General features: G+C 55.8%; 1 protein-coding gene across 5 annotated transcripts in view; it reads left to right on the top strand.

The window, feature by feature from the left end:
- Zmiz1 (zinc finger MIZ-type containing 1) overlaps window positions 1–26,472 on the top strand; it is a 219,394-nt gene that overhangs the window by 168,675 nt on the left and 24,247 nt on the right. For all 5 annotated transcript variants that reach the window (XM_046419961.2, XM_046419960.2, XM_046419962.2 and 2 more), the window contains 2 exons: window positions 16,544–16,688; window positions 25,546–25,660. In XM_046419961.2, the coding sequence (XP_046275917.1) occupies window positions 16,544–16,688; window positions 25,546–25,660 (260 nt within the window). The remainder of the gene's footprint in view (window positions 1–16,543; window positions 16,689–25,545; window positions 25,661–26,472) is intronic.

Raw genomic sequence — 26,472 nt, 5'->3', positions numbered from 1 at the left:
CCGGACTTCCAAGCCTGTGCTCACAGGTGTCCTGTAAGAGAGGAGAGAGCCTCATGGTCTTGAGCTCTCTGATTGGTCACCGTGGCACCGAGGCCTGCTGCTGAGCCACCCTGATCACCTTGCAAAAGCCTCAGGGCAGGGTCTGATCTGGAGTTAGTATATTTAGAACCAAAATTCGGGCGCTGCCCCTTTGGGGTCTGGGCTCTGAGGGCTTGGTATTGCCTTTGGCCTGGCTGAGGGGCTGGGGCAGGCTGGGGTGACTGCCTGCACCCACCTCCAGCACCGACATTGAAGCGACTGATCTGGAAGAGATTCTGGCAATGTGGCCTCTGCAGCATTGGGTGCGGGCAGACAGGAGGCTGCGGGGGGGCCCCGCCTGCCCACCAGTATCCGTGCAAAGACACGGGGTTTAAAGCCACAAAGTTCCTCAATGAAGTTCTGCCTCTGTTGTGTTATGGTTTGTGCCATCTTTACCTCTGAGCTGCATCTTCTTTAAAATGGGAACACGACCTGCTTCTCAAGACTATGGGACTCAAGGGGTGACAGCCATCTGAATGACTGGGCCCAAGTGGTGGATGAGGTGTGCTTTGTTAAACGTTGTTGCTGTGTCAAAGGCCGTGGGAGGCTGCTGTCCTCTTTGGTCTTGGAATCCAGAAGGGAGGGTTCTGAGTCCTGCAGAGGACTTGTGGGGGGCAGAGCCCTGTGAAGGCTGCCTGGCTTCCCCTCCAGAGCCACCACCAGATCTGCACTGTCCAGCCCAGGAGCCAGTAGCTCCATGTGGCAATAGACACTTAAGTTTAATTAATTAAAGTTAGATGGAATTTAAACTCTGCTTCTTGGTTGCAGTAGCCACAGGTCAAGTGCCCCATAGGGTCAAGTGCCCCTGACTCTGGTTTCAGGCAGCACAAATCTAGAACATTTCTATCATTGCAGAAATTCTGTCACAGTGACGCACAACATTGTCATCCCATTTCACAGTGTGACATTGAGGACCAGGTCTGTAACATGTCAGCCCCAGGGTCTTAGCTGGACGAGTTGGGCTGAGCTTCCTGTAGGCTGCAGTTTCTGGGTCCTGGTGTCAGCATGCTGTAGGTGCCTTTATCACCTCCCAGACACCTCCCCCTTGCCAGGCCTCTAGTGGGCAAGAACAGGGTTTTCGCGGGGTGCTCTGGGCAGGTAGGTGTTGAGCGGCTCCCGGGATGAATGACTTAGTAAACATTGCCTGGTGAAACTTTGAGGCGAACTTGGCTCCCCTCCTGATGGAGTTAATGTGGGGCGACAAAGCCAGCAGCTGAGGAGTGATGGATAGCTCCTCTCTTGAGATAAATGTGGCAGTCAGAGTAATCGGATTGTGTGTGACGGTCTAATTTGTAGGCGAGGGTAGGAAGCGCCCAGCCATGCCTCGCCTCAGCCGCCCATATTAGTTTAATCAAATGCCCAGTATCTAAATGACTGGGCCCGAGTGATGGATGAGGTGCGCTTCGTTAAACGCTGTTGCCCTGTCGAGTCAAGCTACCCAAGGCCCTGCCAGGCTCCTGGGCACTTCAATTTGTTTCTTCCTCCTTGGTTATCTCTGCATGGGGTGGAGAAGCAGGCAGGGGGCTCTTCTGTCTCTCTAAAAGTCCCTGGTTTTTCATGGAGGAGGTAGAGGAAGGTGGAACTGGGGAGGAGTGACATGAGGCCACCTTTCGCCTCCTCATGGGTCGCCCAACGCTCCAGAGCCTCAAGCGTCTCCTGCCCCGTGTGGCTCCAGTCTCTGGACTCACCTGAGCTAGGGGCCTTTCCACTTTCTCAGTGGGGTGTTCCAGAAGTCCAAAAGTTCTCCACTGTGCTCAAGACACTTGAGCAGCCTCCTCTTAGGGTTAGTGCCGGTTTGTCATCCTTGAGAGTCTTCCCCAACCCCCAAACCACGGAGGGATTCTTCTGTGTCACCCCACATCACCTGCTCAAGCCTCCCCCTCACTCTGTTTTGTCTGTGGTGTGAGGTAGGGATCAAGGTCACTCTGAGCATCTCCCAGGGGCCTAGACCAGCTTGGGTCCTTGGAAGAGAGAAGACAGCAGAGACATGGTCCTGCCCTCCAGGAGTGGCAGTGCATTTAATATGAAGTATGCATTTTTGAAGAGAGGGTTCAAGACAGATGTAGAGAGGGACTCTGTCCAGGGGGTGGCTCTCTCCTGACAAGCCGTGCCCCTGAGTGCCAGGCGTTGTCCTGGGCGCCGTGGAAGTGGTTGTGCATGCAGCACGTGGCAGCTTGGCACTGGTTGGCTTCGGTTCCAGTGTGGAGAGTGGAGAGTGGCTTGATAAGATTTCCTAAGGCAGAAGCTAGCAAGTGCTGTGGAGAACAGTGAAGCAGGGGGCGGAAATAGGGGCAGGCCGGCGGCAGGCAGCGTGTTGCCATGCATAAGTCAGGGAAGTCCTGGCTGAGGGAGGACTTGGGGGGGGGGGTTGTTTGGGTGAGAACCTTGCAGGCAGAGGTTGCAAAACCCTGATGTGAGTTCGTGATAAAATAACCCTGCAAGGAAAAGCCACAAGCCACCAGCCGCCGTGGTCCCCTGGGGAGAAGATGAGGGGGTTGTGTTTTTTAAAACTTAATAATTTTCTACTTCTCTCTCTCTCTCTCTCTCTCTCTCTCTCTCTCTCTCTCTCTCTCTCTCTCTCTCTGTAGTATGAGGATGAAACCTAAGCTTTCATGTGTGTTAGGCACATGCTCAGCCACTAAGCCACATCCCCAGCTCTTTTATTTTTTGAGACAGTCTTGAACTTCAATCCTCCTGCCTCAGCCTCCTGAGTAGCTGGAGTTACAGGCATGCAAACCCAGCGCCCAGCTACTTCCCTATATTTCTAGTCACATGCACATACCTACCTCTTCAAAATAACACTTCTGAGTTAGGAAATGGAACTGTGAGGTGGAGTCATCACATGTAACGGAAGAACTATGGGTTTAGAGCTTGCTGACGTGGGTCCTGATCCCTATTCTGGGCTCTACCTGAAATGTTAACTCTACAAAGGGAGTGGGATTTGTGTATTACTTAAGCAAGTAAAAAAGTAATTTTATTAATTAAAAGTGAATAGTTCTACCCTATGGAATGTTATTGCGGGTTGCCCTTGAGCAGGTTCCTTAACCTCTCTGAGTGCCAATTTCCTCCTGTAAAATGGAGGTAGTGATTTCCACTTTGCAGGATTGTCAGGAAGATGAATGGAGAAAAGGGATGTTCCGAGTTTCTGCCTGGTCTGTAGTTGACCTTCCTGAGGACATGTCCTTGTATAACCTGGCTCTCTTAAGGGCAGAGAAAGAGAACCTATTCTATCCTCAGATTCTCCAGGGGCTTGAGACCCCAGGAAGGTCCTGACTGTAACCTAGCTCCTCCAGGGGAGTTGAGTTCACTCCAGATCCCAGGCTGACCTGCATCCTGAACCCTGTGGCCCTGAGGGGTGGTCAGTTGTCTGGCTGAGCCAGTCCTTTGGCTCCAAGCTCCTCCAGCCCCGACCCCTCCGCCCCAGTGTTTCCTTCTCTCTCTCTCCTCTCTCTGTGTGTGCAGTGTTAATTTCTCATGGCCTCCATCAGAGGCAGAAGGCAGAGAGCTGTTTCCTGCAGGGAGAGAGCAGGCGCTGGAGGGGGAAGAGGGAGGGCGGGCTGCGTGGTGATTAAACACTGCAGAGGCCTAAACAAATGACGCTCCCTCCCCCAGCGGCTCTGGAAGAGAAACCAGGAGCCAGACTGAGCTGCAGATGGTCCAGGCTGCGTCTGTCCCCTGACATACCTGGGGCTGCTTCCTGAGAGCCTGCAGGGATGCTGAACCCGGCAAGACCTAACTCAGTCCTTACAGCCACTCTGTGCCACGGGCCCCAGGGCAGAGAAGGCTCAGGAGCATGCAGCTGACATACCTGCAACTGGCGGAGCCAGGGCCACTAGGGAAGGACAACAGTGCTACCTCCTAGAGTAGGAGCTTTAATTAGACCACAATTGTGTGCGTGTGTGTGGAGTGCTCAGAACACGGGGCCTGTCTTGAAGCAGCCACGGTCAAGGTTACCCCATCACACCTTTAGAGAATCCTAGGTGAGGAAGGTTTACCTACAGGTGAAGAAACAGGTGCACATGCCGGCTGGGGCCTTATCCAAGATGAAGCCCGGGCTCCACCCACTTCCTACTCCCTGCTCAGTGTTCTTTCTCCTTTCCCACAGGCCAGGGAAAGAGTCCAGGGTCAAACCTCTAGGGCCTTGAATGCAAAGGCGAGGGGAGGTTAGCAGCAGCCTGGGAGAACATTTGCTGAGCACACGGTGGGGCTCGAGTGTTCTGGAACCCTAGGGGAGAAAGACCCCTTTGCTCTCTAGTCCCATCCCACAGCAGCGGAGCCCTTTGTCTCGCCAGGCTCTGAGCTCTTCCACCCTCGGGTCCAGAGTGGTGCCTCTCAAAATGAGGTCCTGGATTGGCAGCATCAGCATCGCCCAGGAATGGGTTAGGCTGCGGGGTCTTTAGCTTCACCCCAGACCTGCTGCGTCCCAAACCCCACTGGGGATGGGGCACAGCACTGGGGCGTTGTAACCAGCCTTCCAAGTGCTTCTGATGCTTGGCAAGGTGGATGTTTTTGTTGCTGTGAACAAATTACCTGAGAACAACTTAGAGGAGGTAAATTTTATTTGGGGCTCACGGTTCCCGAGGTTTTAGTCCATAGATGGGCAGTCCCTTGCTCTGGGCTCAAGGTGAGGCAGTACATCAGGGAGGGGGGTGTTCTGGAGGGAAGCTGCTCCCCACTCATGGCTGCAAGTGGGGATTGTTGGGGGGAATGGGTCACAGAGAAGATGTCCTTCCAGGACATGCCTCCAGGGACCCATCTCTTCCAGCCTTGCCCCACCTGCCTACAGTCATCACCCAGTCATTCAAACAAGGGTGGACTGATTCAGTCACAGTTCTTAAAATTCAATTGTTTTACCTCTGAATATTCCTGCATTAACACGAGAGCTTTGGGGGGGGTGGGGACGTTTCATATATAAACCATAACAACAGAGAACCCCTGGCCTGGAGCTCCAAATTGTTCAGTCCTGCCCTGAAAGTCCCCCATCCAGGATGTGGATTACCCAAACATCACCCAGATGTGTTCTGCCCTGAGCCACAGGTGTAACCCGGAAGCACTAGATGTAAACGGAGTCCTCGCAACCCATTCTTATTTTCATTGCAATAAAGCAACTGAATATTTAGAAGCCTCCCAAAGAATAAAAGAGAAAATTCTCTGATTCCTGCCCTACCTTCCAGTGGACTGTGATTTTACACTCTGTGTCAGGTCTTCTTTGAATGGTGTGTGACTAGAACAAATGACAGCTGTGACGAAAACAGCAGATAGCATTATGAAATGGACAGACATTTCCCAAAATGCGTCAGGGACACTCGTTTAGGAGGACCCAGTGGAATGAGCAGAGGTCAGTCAGGCGTTTCAGGCAGCAGGGTTATCCATCTGCCAGCACCTGCTGGGCACCTGGAGAGGTCGTGATGGCCAGCAAGAGTGGTCTTCCTAGTCCCATAAGGAATCGACACTTGGGGCTTCTTGGAAAAGGCATAAAATCACCAGCCAGGAAGCCAGATAGGGAAACGTGAAGCATGCAAGCCGCCCCTGGCTCACTGGATGAGAGGGTAAAAGAGAGTGGCTTTGAAGGTTGTCATCTCCCATAGCGTGGGGTCAGGGGAGACTGTCTCCACCACTGCATGCCGTGCTTGGAGAGCAGCGCCAGTGCCAGATGCCTCCTGAGCATAAAATACCTACAGCTGGCAGGAAGCCCGCCTTGACCTCCAAGGCCTACCTGCCTGGAGGCCCAGGCTTGATCTGCTTTAAATCTCAGGCTCACCAGCCCAGAGCGGAAGGAAGGGTTATTCTCTGGGTTTCTTGCATCAGGAACCTGAGGTATTTAGAAGTTACCCAAGTCATTCAGCCAGGGCAAGCAGAAGCAGGTAAGCGTGGAGTGAGGCAAGGGGTTCAAATGGCTGGAGATAGGAGGCCGTGCCCTTTGCAAATGACCTGAATCCAAACTTGGCCCTTGAAGGTGTGGATCACCCAGTAAAACTCGACCCAGTGCCTCTGATCCTTGTTACGGTGGCATACCTCCCTCAGTCCCTCTTTAGACTGAGAAGCTGTGCAGGTGGCTCCACTGTCAAACAAAGATGCCCTGGGATCGCGGCTTCCCAAGGCTTTAGTGTCTGCACCAGGACCCCAAGACCGAGTCTCTGGTTTCATAAGCTTAGATAGGGTTGAATGAAACCATCATTTGAGGGGTCTTAGGGGTTGTCACTGGCTGCTGGCTCCCTGGGGAAGAGCCAAGGGTCTGGGATTAGACATGGGACCCAGAGCAAATAGAGGGAGTGTACCCCAAGGCCTTCTAGGACCCAAAGTCATGGTCTGTTTTCATTCTCGAAGGCTGAGATGTTGAGAGCCAGGGCTCTGTAGGGTCTTAGGAAGGCCTGGCCTCCCTCCAAACTCTCCATTTTATGCTGGTGGGGAAGACTCAGCCAGACTGCGAGCATCCCGCTGAGAAGCCTCAGAAAAGTAAATTACCCAGGGAAGAAATTGATTCCTGTAACCCCTCCTTAGCCCTCCAGCTCCCTGAGAGCGAGCAACGGGCAGTGGTGTTTAGCCCAGAGGAGAGGCTGTGCGTGCAGAATGGAAAACAGCCTCTCAGGGTGGCTCCTGCTGGAATGAGACCTGCGTGCAGCTCCAGGGCTCCTGGGGGTGGAGGGCTCCGGGCACAGCGGGTGTGGCTCACGTCTCACCTCCAGATGCACTGGCACTGCCTGTTGACCCACCGCCAGCCTGGGGAGAGCTTCCTCACCCCCCTGCGTAGGCTGACCTCATTGCCTAGTGGCCGCTCTGAACCCCTGGGTTCTCCTCTGCCTGTCTGCTCAGGCTGTCCTTGGGGGTAAAGTGGAGGCAGGGGGACTCTTGGCTCTCAGCAGCACTCCCATGTTCACTGGTGCTTCCTTGAGGGCCTAGGAGATCTGTTGTGTTGGAGCCCACTTCCTCCCAGAATAGAGAGGGCAAGCGCACAGAGCCCCTGACGCCCCCACCTCTGGCGTCAGTCTGTTGGGAAGGGAGGACTCAGGCCTGTGGCCAAGGGCCCTGAAAGGGGAATTGTAACTGTGCTCCTCAGGCCTCGCCCTCCGCACACTTGCTTCATTATCGAAACTACCTGGTTTCCCTCTGAAGTGGTCTGGAGCTCCCCCATCCTTGCCCCAATAGTTGGCAAATACATACCCCCAGGGTATGAGTGCCACCCACTCAGGTGTGCCCTGAGGCAGGTTACCTCATTTCCCCAAGATGGGAGTTGTGGCTAGGCCCCACTCCTTCAGGCTTGTGAGGGCCTGGGGAGTGAGGGAAAGACAGGCCAGCCCCTCTCAGGGGTGCAGTCCCCAGCGACTGCTCCCTGCCCAATGCTCTCCACTGACAGGGGTGCTTTGCAGAGATACAACTCCCAAGAACAAAGGGGGATTCACTTTCTGATGAAAACATGCTCTTGATCTGGAACTGAGGTGTCCTTGTACTTGAGCCTGCCTTATCCAGGCAGGTCCAGGTAGTGGCAGGAGGTGGGCAGGGAATTTCTCAGGTTGGGATTTTCCTGATGCCCACAGAGAGGCTCGAACCATCTGGCATATCCTCCTGGTCCCTGCATCCTGTTCCTCTGGCCCAGCCTCCACGCTGGGTGCGGAATAGCCAAACCGGTTTAGGAGTCAACCTGCAGACTCCGAGGTCCCCCAGAGTTCAGTTCCCAGGGTGAGTTCACACACTCCGAGACTCCAGCTCCTGCCAACCCAGGAGCCCTTGGGGAGAGGAGTGGGAGCAGGAAGGAGTGCTCTGGAGGGAGGGACAGCCTGAGGCCTTCTTTTGCCTGGACTGGACCACAGGACCCGAGAAGGCAGGACATACCAAGGCTGCGGGAGCAGGTAGCTTCAGGGTACAAGCTGTGTGTGTCTGTACATTGGGCCACCTGCACCCCAGACCAGCCCCTTGCATGTGGGGCCTGGGTACATGCAAGGACAAGGGGGTGGGCAGGGTGTCACAGTGACTCAAAGCCAAAGGGCCATCAGATGGTTTCTCCTAGTTTTGTCCTTCCTGCCTACATAGTGATGGAGATGACAGAGCAGGAAGCAGAAGGCAGGAATGATCTAGAACACCCAGAAGCAGTTGAAACCCAGAACATGTGCTGCTGATGGTGGTGGAACAGCCTGTTTTGCAGGATAGTAAGATTTTTCCCTCAGGGAAAACCACTCTGGTTGTAGGTTCCAGGAGTTAGCTGTCAGGGCCACCAAAGTCCATCCCACTGCCCCCAAGGAAGGACACTTCCTGTAACCAAGGAGAAGTCCTGGCCCCTCAGCTGAGGCTGCAGAGAGCTCCCAGCTGACTCACGCTCCGGGACCTCACCTGTATCATCTCCCTGACCCCATTCCCCTCTGCTGGCTCCGCTTTGCTAACCTGGGCCCTGGGGAAAGGTGTTGCTTCCACTTCCACCTCATGCTTCTCAGGAGGGTGCTGCAGGTGTGAGGGTGGACAGCTCCTCCCACAGCACAATCGTAGGGTGGAGGAGCGTGCCTCGTCAAGGTTGAGGCCCACCCAGGCCCTGACAGATGTGGCCCCATTGTAAGATCAGAGGGGCATGCCTACCCACTCCTACATGCAGCCCAGAGAGGGGAGAAAGTTGCCCATTGGCACGCAGGAAGTGGTAGCAGATTTGGACACAAAGCTGGGGATGTGCCAGTGCCTACTCTCAGGCATGATGTCACAGGCTGGGGTACGAAAGGGAATCCTCCTGCATTAGTGGCAGGCCTGCTGTCCTATGGGAGTGATGGTGTTCAGATCACCCATCTTGGGTCTTAATTTCCCCACTGACAAAATATAGGTAGTTGCAAACTCAGGCGACCACTTGAGGGCCCCTTGTGAAGCAGAAGTGCAGAGCAGCTGGAAATATGGAAGGATTATCTTTGTGTCCTGGTGGTCCCATCGGGGCCTCGCCATCCAGGCAACAGTTTCTTCTCATAGAATGCTTTCTGCGTGTCGGCCATTGTACCAGCATTGTGTGTGTGCATTTGTTTAATCCTTGTAAGGAAAGCCAAAGCCCAGAGAGCTTAAGGAAAATGTCAAGGTCACACAGCTACTCTGTGGGTAGATGAGTTTTGAACCCAGGCAATCTAACTTGAGGGCCTAGGTTTTTGGCCATTCTGCCTTCTGAAGGTAGGTGGTAGTCAGCATTTTCTAGCTTCCTGGGTTCTACTTGGGACTCTTTTGTTCAAGACGTCTCTCTTGATGGGCTCAGTGTTACACATCTGTAGTACCAGCAGCTCGGGAATCCAGGGCAGGAGGATGGTGCATTCAAAGCCAGTCTCAGCAACTGAGGGAAACCTCATCTCAAAATTAAAAAAAAAAAAAAAATCATGGAAGGCTGGAGATGGCAGCTTAGTGGTAGCATAACCCTGGGTTTAATCTCTAGGACCACACAAAAAAAAAAAAAAAAAAGATTTTGCCATCTCTGGCTACAAAGCTCATCTATCCTTCATCTTGGGGTCTCTTCTTACCAGACCAATGAGTAGGAAGGACTCCTCTTATTGTTCCTCTATTTTATAGAAAGGATGAAAAGAGTAGCCCTGGGTCATCTCAAACCATGTGTCCCCTCCACCCCACACACCTGCCTCTCCCCACCACCGTTTTTCTGCATACAGGAATAGGGTCTGGAAGGGTGCTGGGCACAGGCTCTGACCCCCATCCCCTCAGCAGAGGTCCCAGGACCCTGTTTATGGGAGATGAAAGAAGGTGAGTGGGTCAGAGGGTGTGGTCTGGACCTTTTTACCAGAAACCCTTTATTTCACGTTACCTGCACAGCTGTGCCTGGCTGTGTGTGCTGCAAGACAGGTGTTGCTTGACTCCTTTGTGGGTTTTATTTGGTGATCTCTGAACACATTCTGACAGGATTGCATTTGAGGCTCTTGCCCTTAGGGCTGGGTATCCCCCAGGAATGATGAGCTGCTGACAAGTTTAAAAATGCGCAGGGCACTAGGTCGTGGGCACTGCCCCCACCTTTGGGTCCCAGAGGCAGGGCTCTGTGTGTGACCATCTCTGTGCCCCTGCATGCTGGATGATTTCTGTGTGTGACTCACAGCAACCTGATAGTCATGTGTTGGCTGCAGAGCATGTGCTAAACCCCGTGCTGGGGTTGCAGAAGCCAGCCTCTTCAACCCTGTTGTGACCCTTGGGGGCACATGCCCATGCCATGGCACCCCATGCCTTCCCCTGGCCAGCCAGGCTGTGATTCACATCTGTGTCCATTGATCATCTCCCATCTGCCCGAGATGGCCAGAATGCATGTGTGGGAAAAATTCCTCTGACAGCCAAGTGGAGGGGGGGTTGGCAGGAGGCAGATCTCTCGACTGAGACAAATGATAGGACGCTCTTGGCATAATTCAGAGAGAACCGTCAAGGATGCTAGAGGTTGTTGGCTTGGAGTAGTCAAGGAGTAAAGGAGCGGCTGCAAAGACGATCCAAATGCAGGTGATGACAGTGGGGGGCATGGGGCAGGGCATGTCTTCCAGAGGTGTCTAGAGGTGCTCCTGGGATTCCAGAGGATGTGGGATCAGGAACATGTCTTCAAGGTAAGGGGAAGGAGAGAGGGGCCCAGCTCTCCTGTCCCTACTCATCACACAATGCCCCCCCCCAGCTTCCCGCAGGGGAACAGGACCACTCACCCTCTTCCCTTGAGTCAGAGTGTCTCTGGTGGTCTTAGTAAGTGGATGCTACAGAAGTATCTAAAAATGCCTCACTGGTATTTTGTTGGAATGGTGAGCCCCACTTGCATTCTCCCAAGGTTCCCCCCCCCCCCCCGTTCCTCTGCCCGACTCTTTGCCCTTGCCTTCCCCTTGGGCATGGTTTGAGAATGAGAGGCCCTCGGCCTCGCAGGCCTGTTGCTGGGCATGTCTGAGTTCTGTGCTGTCCTGGGGGTCTCGTGGGTCTCAGAATCTCCCCCAGAATATACACACAGCTCCTCTGTTCTCTGGCAGCCTTTTAGCAGCTGACACATGCTTTGATACTCAATCCGCCTTTGTTTCGTTTGGCGTGTGGTTCCCGGGGCTGCAGCATTGGATAAAGCGCCTGCTCTGCCCTTACATCCGGGTCCCTGTCCCCTCCTTCAGACTGCCTTTCATCCCTCCCAGCCTTCCTGCTCCCAGATCTTACCTGGAATGAGCATTCCAGGCCTCCCCTCACCGTCCACACCTCCCCGCCCAGCTCCACCAGGATCACCTCTTTCCCTGTGGCCGCTGCCGCCCTGATTTCTTGCTCCTTTCCAAGCTGGAGCGCAGCCTGGCGAGGGGCAGCCTTCCCTTTGTGCCCGGGCAAGCCTCTCTGCTCCCTGTAGGGGCCAGAGCCAGCCTGTTTCTCCCCTCCACCACAGCCCCTCACCAGCCACCATCAAAGGCCGGTCTCCGTGGCTCTGGAAACAGCGCAGCTCCCCCCTCCCCACCTAGTGTCCCCGCGAGTCTCAAGTTGGGGCACTGCAGCTTCTGCCTTCTGCCTCCTCTCTTTGGTCAACCTGGCTTTGACCCCCACTCTGCTGGGAAATGCTGGTGAGGCAAATACAGGCCTGTCTCGGCCCCCCGGGGAGGACATGCCTGGGCAGCCAAGACTCCAGCACCCTGGGGCTCCGTCCAGGTCCGCCTCACCCTTACCTAGTTCCCTGCTGCTTTTCCCTAAATGACATTGTGGTGGCTCTTGGCTGCAAGGGGCGCTGCTGGAAGGTCTCGGGGACAGGTGTCGGAGCTTGGATCTTCCTTAGTGCCTGCACTCAGACCTGCTTCCTAAACCCCCCTGGTCCTCCGTCCCCACGTGCTTTCCTTCCCATTTCCACAGCACACAGCCTGGACCAGCCAGTATGCTGCCACTTTAGGTAAAGCACTTGGACAGGACTGTGGGGGACCCCAGGGGAGCAGAAGCGCCTTCCTTCCTCTTGGCTTCTGCCTAGACTACACTGCATCTCATCATGGCTCATTTCTGATGGAGTCTCCTCCAGGAAGCCTTTCCAGCCTCTCCCGTGGGTGCCTGGCCCACGTCACACCCAGGAGAGGGGTCGATGGCTTCCCGGAGGAAGCGATGAAGTATTTTCTAGGCAGCAGCCAAGAGGTGGGAAATTTTATCATGTCTCGTGGGACTGGCATGTGGGGAGGTGGTGGCATTGGCACAGAGAGGTGGCCCTGGAGCCTGCTGGGCATAGGAGAGAGAGGAACAAGAGACCACCTCCCGTCTCTGAGGTGCTGTCCTGCCACAGTGAGCAGAGTGCATTTGCAGGTGTCTTACGTGCTGTGACCACACACGGTGCCAACACAGACCCCACACCTCCTACAGGCCAGATGCTCTTTTAAACACTATACAGGTATCAGTGTCTTGGGAGAATCACAATAATCCTAAGGAGTAAACATTTGTATTATGCCCATTTGACAAGTAAAGAAACTGAGGCCCAGAGAGATTCTGTCATTTGCCCAAGGTCACATGGCTGTGAGGGTAGAACTGGATTTTGATCCCAGATTCTTGGGGTTCCTTGTCCTGAGCCAGAGTGTGGCAGCTGCCTCCTCCGTGAGGAGAGATGAGAGTGCTGGACTTGGGACATTGTCCTGAGTGGCTTGGACTTTGTGGTGGGAGCTATGCAGGGTTTCAGCCAGGGGTACTGACCTGGTCCCCTTCCCCATGGCAGCTCCGACACACAGTAGATGCTCAGAAGCTGTGGAATGGATGCTGGGTGGGTGATCGAATGCCTTGGTACCTAAGATGGGAATGGAATGGAGTGCTGGGAGCCTGGTGATAACGGTGCCAGGTAGGAGGGATGAGGGATCATTTTAGACGGGTTAGGTTGTGTGTGTTGTGCACTGTATGCCAAGAAGTTCCGGGAATGTTTGGAAATGTGGTTGAGGCTCAAACCTGGCAGCTGGGGTCTCAGGTGACCCTACTGCTTCCCCAGCCCCCTCTGTGGACATTATGGGTCAGCTGGAAGGGCCCCCAATGGCCCTGAACGGGCTGGTGAGGATGACAGATGGGGCTTGAGGAGGAGCCCAGAACCCCAGGTGCCCCCGCCCAGCTCAGCTCTTGTGTGAGGCCTGCCCCACGGGAGGTGGCAAAGGAGATTTCTCTCAGGTCCTAATGGAGCGAGGGAGCAGCCCTGGGTGGGGAATTCTGGCTCATCTCATGGCCAGCTCCACAGGCCTCCCCTGCCACCTGCCCCCTGGCTGTGGCTGACCTCTGATTCCCAGTTTCGACTGGGCAGAAGGTCCTCCCCTTGCCAACACCCCAGATTGGGAGGTGGCCAGAAGGGAGCACGGGAAGGCCAGAGAGCACTTCCAAGTGTCCGGTCAGCTTTGGGGTATCTCGCCTTAGACATGCTCAGCTCTTGAGGGTGGCCTTGGGTCACAGTGGCCTCTGTTGTCAGCTGTGCAGGTAGCATGTACACATCTGGCCACAGGTGCATCAACAGGAAGCCACCCACCTCTGTCAACAGGAGAGGCAGTCACACCTGCTACCCAGGGCTGCCCTGGAGCAGGCAAGCTGCACTTTGTAAAAGGGGAAGGGACGTGTGATCCTAGCTGCTGTTTTAATGTGTAAAGGGGGACTTGGGGACAGCCTTCTTATCACTGGAGAGTGGGACTCTCAGGACAAGGCAAGGGGCAGCTGTGCTGGTTAGGACTGAGACTGCCCTGTTGCCAGGCACTCTGGCACACCACACCTGACCTTCCTGGGCTGTCACCCATCCTCGGGCTATTTGTACCACACCCAGCCAGGGCACAGGACAAAGGCACGTCCAGCAGGTGTGGAGGCCAGACCTGCCTCGCTGCAGCAGATGGCCTTTCCCAGATCAGATGTGTGCGTGACCTGAGATCCAGGCACACACAGAACCCTGCCTGACCCGTGTCACCCTGTCCTTGCGTAATCCCCCGCCAGCCTCTGTCTGGCCCTGTCGGGCCGCCTGGTCCTCTGACAGGGACCAGGCTCCTTTTTTGGCCATAAATTCCTGTGTGTTGTCATCAGCTGGTATTTGCCTCCTAAAGACTCACGTTGGTTTGTGCCATAATGAGAACATGCACCGCGTCCGCCTGCCCGCCCGCCGTGAGTGGAGCTGCAGAAGGTGGGTGCGGGCACAGCCTCTGCCAGCCAGCCACCCAGCGGGGCCAGGGCCTGTGCCTCCGTCGCCAGCACCGCCTTCCCCTCTCCCTTGCAGGAATGCAGCCTTCCCCCACGCGAGGTCGCGGCCAAGCCCTGCCACAAAGCAGTCCTTCCTTTATTCCTTAACAGAAAACCACTTCACTAGGAATGGGAAGACGAGGGCTGTCCTTGAGCAAGCAGGGGGCAGCCTGTGGCATTGAAGGAAAGCCCTGCGTCCCCCATGGCGCATGGCGTGGCTGACACCCAGGAGGAGCGAGGGCTGGGAGGGGAGGGGCGGGCAGCAGGCGGCACCGTCTGCAGCTGTCCTTTGTGTGGCAGCCGAGCGGTCCCCACGGCTGTGATCGGGCGGGCCTCGTGCTTGGCGTGCAAATGAGTTTCCAGATGCCCAGTGCCCCCACACAAGAAGCGGTTACTAGGGGCCTGGGAGAAGAATGGGGCGATCTGGAAACACGTTTCTGTTTGTTCCAGCCTCTCTGAATAGGCAGGCCGGCCGCCCGCCCTCCAGCGGCAGCAGATGTATGCTGGGCACCCACTGCAGGAACCTTGGCCAGTTCCTGGGAAGACACACAGGGTCGGGGTGAGGGGGGGGTGTCTCCTCTCTGACACCCTCCTCCCTCTTTGGCAGCAAGGTGACCCCTCAGAGAGGGACAGGACACATCTCTTAAGACTCAGACCATCCATGGCCCACCCCCCAGGCAGCCAGGTGCCCTCTTGGGATTGCAGCCCCCACTTGCCTTCTTGGGATGGCCATCTTTCTTCCCCACGTGAGCCAAGCAGATGTACCCAGTGGCCCTGGCAAGACCTCTTGGGGCTTACACTCATGGGGACTCTGTGTGAAGTGCCTAGCCACTCCTGGTCACTGCGTATTTTGTCACCTTCCCCCAATACCAGTGGAGCATGCTGTGGGGGTGACTCGAAGGTTCCTTATGAAATCAGAGGAGCCAGGAGACCACCTGGGGTTTTCCCTTATGACAGGCCTCTGCCAGGAGCAGGGGCACCATCGCTTGTCTCTGCCACTCTCCAGCTCTGGTTACTAGTGACTTAACCTGCTTGAGGCTCCGTCTGTAGAATGGGAACAATAAAAGGGAATGTCCTGGATTGTATGGGCAGATGGGAGTAAAGGACGCAGGAGAGTGTCATATGGTGTCCAGATGGGTGACCCTTGAAGTGAGGGAATAGGCTTTGCACCCAGCCAAATGGCTAAGCAGAGCCCTCTGACAGGTCAGCTGCCTCCCGACCCCTGAGGTCATTGTGGCTGAAGTGCTTGGAGCAGGAGTGGGGCATCTGCTGAGGAGGGGTCTCCCTGGGCTACACTATCTGGGTTCTTCCACCTGCCCCTTCCCACAGCCGGGGGAGGAAGGCAGGGCAAGAGATATTGCCCCTCTTTCCCTCCAAGCAAACTGAGGTCCAGAGAGGGTCTGTGAGTGGCTTAGAGTCATGCAGAGAGGTGGTGACAGAGCCCAGGCTTCCTGACCCCCCTCCAACCTTGGCTCCGTCGTCCTGCACTTTGGAAGGATCAGCCAGCCTGGAGCCCAGGCTGAGACACACTAATCTTGAGCTTGCTTTTGGCCCCTGGTGGCCATACTGAGACAGTGAAGGATGAAAGAAAAGCACTCTCCCCTGCACCCAGGGCAGTTGAGGCCGCTTGGCCTGGATGCAGACAGCTCTTGCATGTGCCTGCACCTGGGCCGTCTCCTGCTCAGCACCCACCACCCTCTGCTATGGAAACCCTTTGTCCTCCTTAAGCATTTGTGTCCAGCAGTGTGGGGACCAGGAGGCATGTACCCACTTGTGTGCTTAGCAGGTATTTCAGGGAGAGCCCTGCAAACACTCCTGGCTTGTCAGCAGGCTCCAAGAAAGCTGTGGATTTTGTCCAAACTTAAAAATTTTGACCATGCCCATGATTAGAAGCCACGTTGAGCTGACCATTCCAAGTGTAAAGGGCTGGGCTGCTCTGAAGGTCTGGGGGTGGCAAGCAGTGCCTACCCAGGCCCCGACAGGTCGTGTGTGTCAGGCCCTCTAATCCCTTGTCCCTACCTTGGTTCGTCTGTGCCCTCCTCTTCAGTGTCTAGACCCTCTCCTCCATCTCTTGCCCTGACTGATACCACTCTGTGTGGTGGCCATTAAAACCCTCCTCCAATCCACTCTTGGCAACAGGTGCGTTTGAATCCTCCTTCAGAGGTGCTAGTCCCATTTTACAGTTGAGAACGCTGAGGCTTCCCAAGATGACTTAGTGAGTCTCCTGGTGTCCCTTGAATCCAGGAGCAAAGTTGGCATCAACACCACCCGGTCCGGGGAGGGTGAGGGGGGGACCAAGTGTGGCAGGGCATGACCGCCAGGTGCCCACTGACCATCCTGTCCTTCCTTGCAGCCCTGCTGTCCTCCTGGTGTGAGGAGCTTGGCCGCCTGCTGCTGCTCCGACATCAGAAGAGCCGTCAGAGCGACCCCCCCGGGAAACTCCCCATGCAGCCCCCCCTCAACTCCATGAGCTCCATGAAACCCACTCTGTCGCACAGGTGAGCGGGCACAGGCCACCAGGGGGCGGGGCCAGGCTGCCCGGGTGGGTGCCCTGGTCTCCTTAGAAACACCCCTCAAGCATAAGGACTGGGAAGGGACCTCTGACACAGAAAAGATGCCCTGTCTGCAAAGATACAGTTGGGTTTTGAATCCTCTTGGTGAGCACATTTTTCCCCCATCAGAACAGGTCGAGGACACTAGGTTTCCCCAGCCCCACTGCCCTGTTCCTGCATGGGGCTCTTTCTTTGTAGATTCTGGACTTCTGCAGGAATCTTAAAAGTCCTGAACTCAGGGTCTTGGGAAGACAGAAAAAAATTGGAGCATACAAAGTCTCAGGAAGGTCACAGGGCTGGTGGTCCTGCCCCAGGGGGGGACAGAAGCAGCTCAGGTCAATCACCTTGCAGCCAAGTGAGTCTGGGCTGGGTCTGCCGGAAGTCTGGGGTCATAGGCAGGAGCAGGCTTGCTGGAGGCCTCCAGGCACTAAAGAACTGGCCATTCCGCCCTGCGCCAGCCTCAGAAGAGCACGTGGCCAAGCCTGGCAATTCCCTCAGTTAATTATCTCGAGAGTCCCTTGCTGAGCTGGGATGCTCTCTCCAGCACTCTGCAGGCTGACCCTGGAACAACGGAGCCTGTCATGCTGTCTGCACTCCCTGTGCGGGTCCCTGCTAATGACCGGGAGGGGCATTTGCAGTCAGAGCTCTGCTCTCATTATCCAGCCTGAACGAGGAACTCACAGCCCAGAGCACGCTGCAGGCAGACCTGGGTTGCACCACAGAGGCACTGCTGGGGACTCGAGTGTCAACCATGCTTTATAAATCAAATTAAAGGCTTGTTGACTCTCAGAACCAGAAAGGACCTTAGTGCTCATCAAGTCCAGTCCCTGCCTGGGCAGGATCTCCCTGACATGTGGTGCCCTGCCTCGGTCAGGGGCATCTTGTACCACAGCAAGCCCACCACCACCCAGGGTCACTGCCTTGCTAGACTCTGGACCCGGACACTGACAACTGCTGCTGCCTCCCTTCTGTGGCAGTGTTGCTCGGCGCGGCCGGGTTGGCATTTGGCCAGGGGAATTTTCTGTGGTGCAGGATTTCGCAGGGCATTTCCCTTGGTCACTGTCTGCTTGAGTCTTCTCATGACTGACCCCTCCCCACCAAGCAAAAAGCACCCTCACACATTTTGGAGAGCAGTGCATCACCCTTGGCTGAAAAACCACTGCCTCCTGTGTTCCGATCCCTGCTCCAGCTCCAGCTTCTGCAGGTCGTGTCTGGGGCCAGCCTCTGAGCACAGGCAGTGGCTGAATAGTAACCAAAGCAGCTTATTTGGTAAATGCCTTTGTGATGCCTTAGCTCAGGATTCTGGGCCAGCCATCCCTCCAGAATCACTGCACCCATCAGTCCAGGTATCCTCTCCTTCCCAACCCTCTCTCCTCCAAGTCATTTCAGCAAAGTGGATGCTGATGATGAGCATGAGCCCCCTTGTCTTCCACTAGAGACCCGCCTCAGACCTGCTTGACCATAATCAGGCTACAGATCTAGACCACAGCCAGCCCTTTGCAGGTCTACTTGTCACTTAAGCTCAGGCATGTGATTGTTCCATCCCAAATGGAAATGATGAGTGTCTCTGCTCCAGATAGCCAGCCAGGGAAGGAAGGCTCACAGGGCAATCTGGACACTGGATCCAGGCAGGGTTAGGGTTAAGTGACTTTGGGTTCAAAAGGAGAAAGGTGAGCAGGGCCGAGTGTCAGGAGGCTGCTCAGAGGACAGGGATCTTAACTGTCAAGGACTTGGATTGGGCGTAGGCACATGCATTCTATGAATTCACACTGGCCCTGCCAAGAAGTGCCATGAGCCAAAGAGCCACCAGCCAGCATCCCGGGCCCTGTTCCTCTGCCACCACTTCAAGTCTGGCTCCCTAGAGGTCCAGCCAAATGACAGATAGTGCCAAGCAGGTGGTCTGGGAGCTCAAAGACCATGCTGGCGTTTATTCTGCAGACCCAGATGGTCTTGCAGAGAAAGGAGAGCCCCGTGGGCCAGAAGTCTTGCTAAGTATCGATGGGTAACCAACCAGTCCCATGGAATAACCAGCAAGATGGTGGGCTTTCTGGATAATGCCCTCCCCCTTTCTGAGTGGCAGAACTGAGAGGGCAACTGGACCTAGAGTGGGAAGGTAGACTTGCCCAAGAGCACACAGCCAGTAAGGAGCAGAGCAGGGTTCTGCACACCACTGTCACCCTGCTACTCGTAGATCAAGGTCAGTGGTATCTAGTTATTAGCCTGATCAAGGGGGTCTTTTTGGAAGAGGGTCACCTACTGTTCTGATCCAATCCACCTATTACTCATTTGGGAGTAATAATTTGGAAGAAGATGTGTCATTAGTTGAACAAGGGCCAGCATCCTGTTCTGGGGTCTGGCTGTTTGAAGACGCAGGTCAAGTTAGCCACGTCTCTCCTTGTGACCTTCCTGAATGTCCCAAGGGAGAAATCACTTTTTTCCAGGGGAACCCCAGCACAGCCCTTCACCTTTTAAGGCCCCATATGTAATTTCCTAAACGTGAAGGGGAAGGAAATGGGAGAGAAGACTGAGAGCTTTCAGAGTTGGAAAACAGAACCCATCAGCCATGACCTTAGCGACCTGGAGGAAGGTGGCTTCTGTGCCTTTATGTTAAGGAGACAGACGCTGGGCCAGGGAGAGCTGGGCTCTGGGATGCTCTGGACGTGCTGCTCAGAGGGGTCTGGCTGTTTGAAGACTCAGGTCCGAGGACAAGCAGAGGGGCGGGGCCAAGGAGCCTGGAAGCTTGACGTCCGTCCCCTCCTGCCCCCAAGCCCTCGAAGGTCCCTGGTGACTGCAGGATTCCTGTGGCTCAACTGCCACAGTCATGTCCATTTTGTGCCACTGGGTGAGGCTGCGAGTCCCGGCTTGTTCTCCCTCCCAGGGTGGTGGCTGCACGCGAGGTGCTTGGCCTAGCTGAGTCCCATAGTTCCTATGGGGACACGAGGACACTCAGCACTATGAGTGAGATGCCAGGGACAGCTCGGGCTACCGTAGCCCTATGGCAGTTTCTGAGAGTGGCCACAGGAATGTGGACACTGTGAAAGTCTTGAGGAGCCCACTTTGTCCATGCTACTGGACACCGTATGTGGCAGAGGAAGGAGAGGCCAGGGGGTGCCTTGTGGTCCTGTGAGGTTCCAGACACTGGCGGGCACTAGGACACCTTCTGTGTCCCTGCACTGACCCAGACCTGATGCCAACAACTATTTCTGCCTTCCTCCCCTGGATTCTTAATGAGTGGTTAAGAAAGTCATTTGTGATTAGCACATTGTCCATATGCAAATCAGTGTTGCAAAGGTAATTAAAAGCCTAATAAATCTTGTTTATGCTGTTAATTTGATTACAATTAAAGCTAGCTGGAACTGGGGAAGATTCCAAGATCAAAGGGTGCCACCCATGTTCCAGGTGTGGGATTTGACACTCAGAGGAGGGGTCCCCTGAGGGTAGCAGGTGGGAACAGGCCCTGGAGCCAGCCTCCTGGGCCTTGGGTTTCAGCTCTGCTGTCTTCTAGCTGGGTGACTTTGGGTAGTTACTTAACCTCTCTGTGCCTCAGCTTTCTCATCCATAGAAGGGGAGTAGCATCAGGGGCTGGAAGTCCATGCTTGTGGCCAACCCTGGCACACTGGAGCCCCACAGATTAGTCATTATTGTCCTGATCCTTGGCCTGGTGCCATTTGGCCCTGATTGCTCATTCTTGGTCAACCCACAGAGATGGGTCAGTCAAAACCAGCCCCGCTCTCCCCTCACTTTGGTCACATCCCTACCGTCTCAGCTGCCGCTTCTTGCTCTGTTTTGCATAGCTGCAGCTCAGCTCAGCTTACATGAGGCCCTTCTTGCCCCCAGAAAATTTCCTTTTTTCAAAGAGAAGCACAGAAAGAATTGGAAGACCCCTAACTCCTGCCCCACCTGCTCCAGATTGCTAAGACGCAAAGGTCTTTTCTGTTCCTCCTTCCTGTGGAAGCCTCCCGCGTTCCCCGCAGGGAGGGGAGGAAGGAGGCCCCAGTAACTGTGATGATGGAGAACATGTTAATGCTTCCCCTAAATTAGAGAGACCAGGAGCGCAGGCCCTTCACCGGCTTGGCGCTTCATTAGCAGCAACGCTACAGCCTTGCGCGGAGCCAGGGCCAACGCAGCCCGATCAGGGAAATTAATTAGGCTCTGACAAGACCCTTCATGAGAATTGGTTATTTCTCCCAAATAAAGCAGCAGCTACAAGCGCAAGCCTCCCCGCCTTCCATGAATGTCTGTGCAGACACTGGCACTGGGAGTACCCAGCGGCCCGGGTCCATCACTCCTCGCCCCAGGCCTACCTCATTTTCTCACATCCAGCAAATCTCCCTGGGTGCCATGGAGCTCGTGCAGACATGTAAGCCGTCTCCTATAACTGTAGTGGGAAGAGCTCTCCATAAAATGTATGCAAAAAGGTTGAGGGAAGAGAGGAACATGCCCTTGGTTTTACTTAGGAAAGTCATGAAAGGAAGTACGCAGGCTGGGCTTTGAAGTATAAGTAGGAGTTCACTAGCTAGAGATGGGAAGGCAGGAGAATACCAAGGTAAGCCTCAAAGGCTTGGAAAACATTCTTTTTAGTTGACCAAGAGGAATGGTAACAGCCCCTCTCATCAATAGCATATTTGTAAAACTTCTAAGCACTTTCAGTGTATCCTTGAACAAATATGGGTACCTGCACATGGCTGGCCGGGAGAGTTGAAGGGAGAGAAAGGGCAGCTGCGCAGGGTCTGACTGCCAGGCATTTCACCCACATTCTCACCTTTCCTCTTAGGAAAGTGTTAAGTCCCACTTACAGATGAGGAAACTGAGGCTGGTTGAAAATGAAGTGGTAAAGGTCACAGGGTTGGCAAAGGCAGAGCTGAGGTTCGACCCCAGAGCCCACCCAAGTAGCCTCTCTGGCGCACAGCACTGGTGCCTCTGTGGATGGACCAGGATCTTTGGGGCGGTTGTGCCTGGACAGGACTGTGGCTGAGGGCACTCTGTGACATGAGGTGGGGACGGTGCATGCTGGCTCAGGGTGTGCAGAGCAGAGCAGAGTCGCCGAGAGTGGGCTGCTCAGGCCTCGGGAGCTCAGGCCTCCCTCTGCATTGCAGCGAGGCAGGGACAGGGAAGGGACGTGGCCCCTGATGGGCGGTCCCAAAAGGCCAAACACCCCTGCCCGGGGCTGAGCATGCCTGCAGGGTCACCAGTGCTTGTCAGGGGATCAGAAGGGGTCTCCAGTTATCCCCTAAAGCCCCCCGGGGCCTTCTCTCTATTGCCCCAGGCTCCCCTCCCACCACAGCTAAGTCCCTGCCTGGGCACAGGGACCAGGTAGCCCCCTGGGACTACATGAGTCCAGGCAGACGCAGGAGGGCTGGCTGCTGTGGCGGCCTGCGGGGGGCGAGAGCCCTCAGTGCCGGCAGGAGCATCTGTCCCACACGGGATGAGTCACAGCTGCACCAGCACGGCTGCCACTTCTGCTTCTGTAGCAGGTGCACACGGAGGCCCCAAGACCAAGACCACGCTCCCCAGTGCGCTCTCTTGCCCCCAGCGTGCAAGGCAGCAAAGCAGCAGAGCCCTGGGTATGCACGCATCCTCAGCATGCCCGTGTGCACGCTGGCTATGCACCTTTGCTCTGGGACAGTGACCCTTCCAGCTAGGCAGTGGGATGCCCACTTTGGGAACATTAGTTAACTTTGCTTCTCACCGAGTTTGGGGTGGAGTGGGCGAAACAGGAAGGAGCCAGTTTCCTCCCACAAGGCCCACCCACGGAGCTGCAGGGCAGTCAGGAGCTGCCTGTGGGCCTCCAGCACAGTATCCCCATGAGCAAGGGGCCTCCCCTGCAGAGGTGGTGAGCCAGCAGCTGCATGGGCCCCAGAGGGGGGTCACTTCCTGAGCATGGCCAGGCAAGTTCTAAAAGGACAGAAACCTTGTCTACACCGCCATCAGCCTGGAGGGTCAGTGGGAACTTGTGGGCTAGAGTTCTGGGGAGAGAAAACAGACTCAAGCTTGTGTTTTGCCCCATTGCCAGGGGAACCTGTGTTTATCCAGCACACCTGGGCTGCGAGCCCTGCAGGACAGTGAGTGTCAGGGATCTGGGGATCTCTGTTTTAAAAACCGTCTCCTGCAGGGCCTCCCTGCCAGATGCTGCTCTGCCACCCTGGAGCCCCCTCATGCTGCCTCCCTGGGAGAACAGGGGGTCCTTTGTACAGATTCCCAAGGAGCCTGCTTAGGTTTTTTTTTTTTTTTTTTTTGCTTTCCCATGTTGCTCCAGCCTGCTCCTCTAGGCTCCTGGTCCCCAGGCTGCCAGCTCTGTTGCTGTCTGTGCTCCCACCTTCCAGCAGCAGCGCTGACCCTCATCCTGTCTGTGCGGTTGAGTTCATCGCTCCCCCAGATTCTACTCCTGCTCTTTCCCCATCAGACATCATGAGTCATGAGTGTGTCACTTTCCAGTTGAGGAAGCCTTTTCATCTCTGAGCCGCATCAGTCTTAGCACCTGAGACCTACGGAGAAGACACAGAGTACCCCACAGCCCACGTGTGTTTTAGACCAACACAGAAGGTTAAGGAATAGCATTCGTCCTACTGTGAGCTCAGGCTTGATCACTTTTTCCCCTCGTGCTGGCTCAGTGTCCTGACCCACTCGTGTTTTTGTGACCTGCACCTAGAAAACACCGAGGGAATAGAGGGGGGCATCATGCTTGCCCGTTTTATGTAAGGAGCAATGTGGGGATTTGCACTGGGACCCTGGGCTCATGAGGAGTAGAGCCAGGACTTACATCCAGGGTAAGCCTCTGGATGGGCATCAGGGTCCAGAACAGTGAGGCCGAGTTGCTGTAGGACCCCTGTGCAGGGCGAGTCCAGAAACCCCCTTTGGTCTACAGCGGGGAAGTCTGTGCTGGTGCAAGGTGGGCGGGAGCTTCCTAGAGCTCAGGGACTCCCTTTAGGGACAGTCCACAGGCCAGCACCCTTGTCCCTCAGTATTTCGATTCACTGAGGACTGCAGACATCCAGGTCTAGCTCATTCTCAGGATCCAGGTAGATGCTGAACAAACACAGGGCTCTGCTCTTGCTGAGGGTAATAACAAAACAGATGATCATAACTGTGGTAAAGTGCTGTGGAAATACTCAAAAGCCAGGGAAAGGGAGAGAAGGAGTGTGGGGCAGAGATGGCTCTTATACTAGGAGGGCAGGGCTAGGCTGGGCCAGCCCCTCCACACAGGTGACCTCTGAACAGAGACCACAGGCAGAAGGAGATCAGGAGAGAAGTGGCCGAGGCAGGGGAAGGGCAAGTGAGCCCCAGTGACACAGCCCGCTACAGGGTCCCACCACCTGACCAGCATCGCCAAGGACCCACCCAGGCAGCACAGGCATCAGAGCAGCTGTGCTGCCTCCTCACTCCTGCCTGGCGCGCGGGACTCCCTCCTGGAGCGCTAGCCCCAGGCTAGTTTTCGTACCCACTTGCATTCCCATGAGTGCAGTGCCTTCAGCACCTCCACCACCTCCACCCCAGCCTCCAGGACTGGATGGCCCCTGGGGCAGGGCTCAGGTGAGCCTTCACCTTGGACTGAGTCTCCTAAGGAAGGCACGAGGTGTTTCCCACCACCCTGCCCTCTCCTAGACCCTGTCTCTAGCCTGGCTCACGTGTGTGCATGTGCGCGCACACACAGTGCTCTGTGGGCTTCGCTGGGGCCACGGATGTGGGTGCTCTGCTTTTCTGCCCTTCCTGGGGCCTGTGTGCTGGGACTTTGTGGCCTCCCTGACGGGGTGGTACAGGAGACCCAGCACAGGCTCTAGGAGTTGTGTGGCCTCAGCTCAGTCCCCCCCTCCCGGGGCTGGGACCCCACCTGCTCCTTCTCAAGCTCCTGTTCCTCCCTGAGATCTGCAGGCGCCCTCCCTGCTCCTGCACCTCAGCGGTTGGCAGGAGACCTTGCTGGCCACTCCTCACCCGGGACAGGACATGCGGGGGAGTTAAGTTTTGGCTTCTGATGCTGAGGGCTCCTTGGAGAGACTTCGCCAGGTCAGATGGGCACTGGCAGGCCTGATGCAAGGTTAGGGAAGGGCAGGCATCCAGGGCAGCTCAGAGGCAGAGCTGGATAGATGTGGGGTCCCGTGAAGTTAGCGGGTAAATCATTCTCAGCGTGCGTTTGGACTTTGCCTTGTCAACACTGGAAGCCACTGAAGGACTTTGATTGTGCTGAGGGTCTTAGGTGTTGCGGGGGATTAGCTAGCAGAGATGCACACAAGAGATGGGAGGGGGCAGGGGAAGGACTAAGGCAGGTTGGCCTGTACCTGCATTGTCCTTGCTCAGGAGGGAAGGGTGACCTAAGAAGCCTGCATTCCAAAGGCCAGGCCAGCTGGGCTCAGTAGCCAGCCTGCTATGAGGGGGTGGGAAGAGCTGAGGTTCTCCACTACAAACCCTTTTAGCCTCTGCTGAGAAGGGGCCCAGCAGTCCCCCAGGGGAGATGGTGCAGGGACCTGGCTCTTCCTGGAGGGCTGCACAGAGTTAGCGTGATTGCAGAAGGGGCGTAGGTCAAGCCTCAGGAATTCATGGACTGTGGACTTGGGGCCAAGGTGAGGCAGGCGGACACAGGGTTGGCCCCTCAGGGATGGGGGAGGCACTTTCTGCACAGCCTGCCACCATGCAAGGCCCACTTGTTCTGCACCAGGCGCCACAAGAGGCTTGGGGGTGGAGGGTTGTGCTAACTGGGATGGGGTCATCTGGGACTTGCAGCAGCGGCAGAATGGTGGGGTGAAGAACATGGCCCCACCCAAGCCCTGTGCACCAGCCCCTGAGGACCTCCCTCTGTCTCCCTTTGCAGTGATGGGTCATTCCCCTATGACTCTGTCCCTTGGCAGCAGAACACCAACCAGCCTCCCGGCTCCCTGTCCGTGGTCACCACGGTTTGGGGAGTGACCAACACATCCCAGAGCCAGGTAAGAGCCTGTCTTGCCCTCACCCACAGCCTCTTCCAGGCACCCCCTCATTCCTGAGGCCCCCAGGTCCCCCTGCCATGCCAGTCCCCCTTGCTCTCCCAGGCTGTAGCCGGCACCCCTGTTTTCAGGGTACACCCAGCTGCCAGCACATCTCCACCCCAGTTAGGGTCTGCACCTACCTAGGAGGGCTACAACTGAGCCCCTGTGGACTGCCCCCATCCTAGAGCCTTCCTGGGAGATTGACTTTCATTGGACCGGTTACAAGGGTGTTCCCTAGCCCACATTTACTCTGGTTGAATAAGCAGGAGAACTTCCTGTGTTCTAGCACTGTGAAGTCTGGGTTCTTTGACTCTAGATGACCTGGGTCAGACTTCAGCAAAAAAGGTCATGCACTGACCTTGTGACAAGCCCAGTCATCCCTCTAGTCAAGCCTGTCTCCACGCTTGTTCCTTCCTCCTCCCTTCTTACTCCCTAACAGAAGGTCTCCCACCCATCCAACCTCTGTCACCTGCAGCCCCATTGGAAGGCTCAAGGCTGGTTGCCATGCTGGAGTGAGCCATTGTGCTTCTGTGTCATCTCAGGCCCCAGGAGGCCTCTTGGCCAGGGTCCTCTGCCCTCCAGAGTAGCAGCCCGGGGCCTCTGTGTGCCCAACCCTCTGGGCATCCAGACCCTGTTGTAGGCTGGGGACTGAGGAGTCCAGTACTCAGCACCTGCTACAGGCCCAGCCTCACTCTCTTCTCCAGAACTTGCCCAGACCTAGTGGACCTTGGTCAGAGCGTCCCCTCATCCCCCCGCTGCCTGCTTCCCAGCCT

Source organism: Marmota monax, unplaced genomic scaffold (assembly GCF_021218885.2).
Source record: "Marmota monax isolate L192 unplaced genomic scaffold, Marmota_monax_Labrador192_F-V1.1 WCK01_AAM20220418_F8-fsc00019, whole genome shotgun sequence".
Lineage (NCBI taxonomy): Eukaryota > Metazoa > Chordata > Mammalia > Rodentia > Sciuridae > Marmota > Marmota monax.
This window is presented reverse-complemented; position numbering and strand designations above follow the sequence as displayed.